This window comes from Morus notabilis, unplaced genomic scaffold (genome assembly GCF_000414095.1).
Source record: "Morus notabilis unplaced genomic scaffold, ASM41409v2 Scaffold879, whole genome shotgun sequence".
NCBI lineage: Eukaryota > Viridiplantae > Streptophyta > Magnoliopsida > Rosales > Moraceae > Morus > Morus notabilis.
Genome location: NW_010366660.1, coordinates 266794 through 271504, shown reverse-complemented (window position 1 = coordinate 271504; position 4711 = coordinate 266794). Strand labels below are relative to the sequence as shown.

Here is a 4711-nt window from a genome sequence, read left to right as displayed (position 1 = left end):
ATAAAACTCTCATGATGCAACAAACTGAATTCATGTTTTATAACACCAATTGGCATGTTGTAGGCACTCCTGAACCTAACTGCCTCTTCTCAAAAACATTTCTAATATTGCTTGTGGGCATGCGAATTAAAAAAGACTGGTGATCTGTCTTACATTTCAAATGGACCCCACCCGCATATGACCGTTGATGGTCGTTAACTCTGCACCATCCAATTCCCCCCGCCAAAAAGAAAAAATATATATATATATTAACTTTTTGCACTATGTATAATCGGTTTATTAAAAACCTATACGCAAATGTATAAAATGCAAAACTACAACTTCTATAAAGTTTATAAATCAACCTTATTAATGATGACCCTTAGTTTTTTTTTTTTTTTTTAATGCCTGCCTGCAAATGAATGACATCATATCTATTGTACACCAAGAGTCCCACATTGGATTGGTTGGAGACGGGGTCTGGAGAGGTATATGTATCAGAGTGTCAACCCCTCCTACCAGCGAGGCGCCTTTTACGAAGGGACAAAACCCCACCTGTCACGGCGGGCCCAAGTGGGGACAATACTTCGCCGGTGGGTCATCGGTGTGTGAGAAATTCTGGTATCAACAGTTGGCGACTCTACTGGGGACGTTTGGCCACGGCCTGCCTCCCCAGTCCCCCGTCTCGGGGGGCACTGTTGTACACCAAGAATCCCACATCGGTTGGAGACGGGGTCTGGAGAGGTATATGTACCAGAGTGCCAACCCCTCCTACCAGCGAGGCGCCTTTTACGAAGGGACAAAACCCCACCTGTCACGGCGGGCCCAAGTGGGGACAATACTTCACCGGTGGGCCATCGATGTGTGAGAAATTCTAGTATCAACAATATCACTACCACTAAGGTTAATTTTGTAATTTTAAATATCAAAAACTCCTGAAAATGTATAAATTCGCCTATTAAATTTAAGTTGATGGTAATATATGTAATAATTAAAAACTAAAGATATAGCTTCTAAAATGTTAGGTTTAAAAATAACCCAAAAATGAAACTGGTCATATTCTCGTGAAGAAGAAGCGCCAGGAGCGTACGTTTGCTATGACTCTCTTCTAGTCACAAATCACATTCAACACCACCCACTCCCATTCCCTGCTCTCTCTCTCTCTCTCTCCCTCTCTAGAAACTGAAACACATTTGTCTCTCTATAAAAACTTATGTAGCTTCCGTTTGTTTTTTTCTTATATACATACATACATATATATAATATATATACATATATAGTTGAAAAAAATGGTGTCTGAATCTGATCAGCAAGCAATGGAAGTGATCGCCGATGATATACCGAAGCTCTCTCTCTTCTCACTTCCGAGACAAACACCCGAGCCTCTAGGTTGGATGTCTCCGCCGCTCCGAACCTCAGCTTCAGTCCCGTTCCTGTGGGAAGAAGCGCCGGGCAAGCCTAGGCGGTGCACTACTTACGCAACCGAGCCTGCGGAGGAAATTACTACAAAGTCCTTGGGGTTGCCTCCGAGGTTGTTAGCGGAGGTCAAATTTACCAACATGCCCTCTCCGACGACGGTCCTTGACGGGCCCGACGTGGGTCGCTCGCTGTCGTTCTCGTTCAGAAGCCCAGAGAGTTTAAGCAGGAAGGTGGCGAGATCGGAGAGAAATGGCTATTTTGGGTCAGCGAGGTGGGGGAGTTTCAGGAAGAGCAAAGGAGTTCTCGGGGCTAGTTTCGACTTTTCGTCTTCGAGGGTCGACGATGGTGGCGGTGAAGTAAACGGTGTCGTTTTCGGCGGCGGTGATGGTGATCATGGGAAGGTGAAGCTCGCAAGGGTTAGAAGGAGGAGCAGCTTTTTGAGTCTCTCCCACACAAAGTCGTCGTCTCATTTGTTGGTATGTAATAATTTTATTTTTTTGTATAAAAATAAAAATAAAAACATTTTTAATCTCAGACAAAAATTATTTTTAAAAATGTGTTTAGTGATTTTATCAAGAGATTATTTTCAGTGTAAAAAATCTATTAATGTTTCTCTTTCTCTCTCTGCTCGAGAGAGGAGAAAATGAAAACAAAAAATGATATTTCCGTTTTTTATCATTATTGTCGAACACCGTTTTGAGAATATTTTTATTTTTTTTCTCAAAATACGTGAAAAATAAAAATGAAATTAATTCTAAACATAATCTTTTTTTTTTCTTTTTTCTTTTTTGCGATATGAAAATTCTTATATGCTAATTATGAAAAGCTGATTAATAATTATGCATGAACAAGAAGAAGTTTGGATCACTACTAAGTTATATTTTGATTACTGAATGGTCAAAAGCACTCGTATCATGTTCATGTTTTATGATTTTGATCACAAGTATTTCATGCCTGTTTTGGTTTTTTTTTTTTTTATTTACCATAATAGTGATGAACAAATTAATAAGAAAAAGGGCGAAAAAAGCAAGAAAAAAACAACAGAGAAATTAGGAGATTGTGATTGGACGTTCTAAAGTTATAGACTAGTGTTTATGTATGTATGTACTAAGGGTCATTTAGTTCGTTGATTTGAATTGAGATGAGATTTTATATGAGAGATTTTTACTGTAATAAAAAAATTAAATGTGATTATTTCTGAAAGCTTTTTATTATAACAAAACTCAAATTTGTGAAATGAATGGGACCTAACTATTTCAGGCATTTTTCTTTATTTCTTATTTTGCTTCCAAACTTCAAATCGTTCGTATACATAGGTCTATATCCTGATTCTACGATTACCAATTTTGGAGTAAAAAGGACGAATTACTAACATTATTGCATGTGTGTGTATACATGCGTATATGATTTTATCATTAGTATTTTATATATATATATATATATATAACTGATCCTTTATAATATTGTATTCCAAAAGTTCACATGTTGTGCACATCAATACTGCATAATTAGTCTTCATGTTATGCCGCATTTATAAGTACTTTAGTCTCAACAAGACGAGTGCCGAAAGAAAAAAAAACAGAGGTTTCTTTTCTTTAATGAATGGATTATTTTGCAATTTTTTTTTTTTTTTTCATTTAAAGGCATGCGGTTTCTCTAATATATAATATGCTTTTTTGGCGCTAATTTAAATATATTTCTCTTTGTGCACGATCAGATATTATACGATCTAATTTATATGTATATATATAAGCAATCTTTATCGCAAGTGCAGGTAGGCATTTATGAAAGCTTTAAGCAAGTGGTCCCTTGGAGTTGGAGACGCAAGCAGGAAAAACAAAGAAAAATGGACTCATAATGTGTCAATTATGCCCCTGCTCGATCGATCAACTTGATCGTGCTGTCATTGACTTGTTCTGCTCCATCTTTCCGCTAGTTGTTGGATTTTCTGTTTTCTTTTCCTGATCATGTATATTATAATTATATAGCTGGAATTGGAAATCAATTAATATTCTAATTATGTATAGTGATCAGAGATCAATTTAAAAAATATATATATATATATATATGATCAATCAAAATATGTATGTCACTCAAAATCAACGGCTTTTGCATTATATATATTTGCGGCGGGGACCACCATATTAATATAATTAGTCTATCGATGTTACAAGGCTATGTATGTATAACTTAACTACTTCGGTCCCTTTCTAATAAATGGAGATATATGCACATGCACAAAGATAGAGATTCTAGACTACTTTATTGTTTTTTATTCGTTACATTTTTTTTTTCCCCGAAATTATTGAGGGCGCATTTGGAACTCGTTATAAAATGATTTTATTTTTTGTATGAAATGAAAATGAAAACGTTTTCAATCACAGACAGAAAACATTTTTGAAAATGCGTTTGGTAGTTTTATTAAAAGATTGTTTTCAGTATAAAAAAATTCATTAATGTCTCTCTCTCTTTTTCGGCTCGAGAGAAGAGAAAACGAAAACAAAAAATGAAAAACGATTCATTTCTCTCACATTTAAACTAAACCAAAAAATCGTTTTTATTTCTGCTTTTTGCCTTTATTGCGCCAAACGTCGTTTTAGAAACGTTTTTATTTTTTCTTTCTCGAAAAACGGGATCAATTCCAAACACGGCCGTAGTCTAGTCAACAATAATTCCATATGCCCTGGTCTTTGAAAGATACATAGTTCATTAAGCCTGAATATTTGAAACTGTATCTAGTCAGAATTATCAGTACTGAAAAGAGGTATTAACAAGTTTTTATGCACTGAGTTTAGTATGGTGGAATAGGAAACATGAATATATGCATATTGAAGGATTGGAAAGTAAAAAATAAAAGTGCTTAGAAAAACTAACTGAGCAACAAACGAGATGATTTACATTAGCTAAATTTATAAATTAGATATTAATTTCAAAACAGTACTAACATGACATCTCCATTAGTTTCTAGTCTCTTTCGGCATACTGGCAAATATGAAACCATATGCAAGTGTAAACAGTAGCTATAAAATTAAAACAATGTGAGGGACATAGTGGTGTCTAAACACCGCATACTATCAAAAAATGAGTCTCATAGTATGGACCCCACCTTCTATTAGATACGACGTTGGACACCACTAATGTCCCATGAAAAATTTGTATATGCGGTCCTGACTGATCTTGTCATTCTATGTGGTTTTGACTAATCTTGTCATTTTATGTGGTCCTGACTGATCTTATCATTCTATGTGATCTATCCTAAAAATAAGCATAAACTACTTCCTAGTTAGCATGGCCGTTTGAACAATATATGAAG

The 4711-nt window shown here is 35.5% G+C and overlaps 1 protein-coding gene across 1 annotated transcript; it reads left to right on the top strand.

Moving 5' to 3' along the window:
• Positions 1 to 1103: 1103 nt before the first annotated feature.
• LOC21395111 (uncharacterized protein At4g00950) lies at positions 1104 to 3445 on the top strand. The gene is made up of 2 exons (XM_010110948.2): positions 1104 to 1874; positions 3173 to 3445. The coding sequence occupies exons 1-2, from the start codon at positions 1269 to 1271 to the stop codon at positions 3254 to 3256; spliced, it is 690 nt and encodes a 229-aa protein (XP_010109250.1). The 5' UTR covers positions 1104 to 1268; the 3' UTR covers positions 3257 to 3445.
• The last annotated feature ends 1266 nt before the right edge of the window (positions 3446 to 4711 follow it).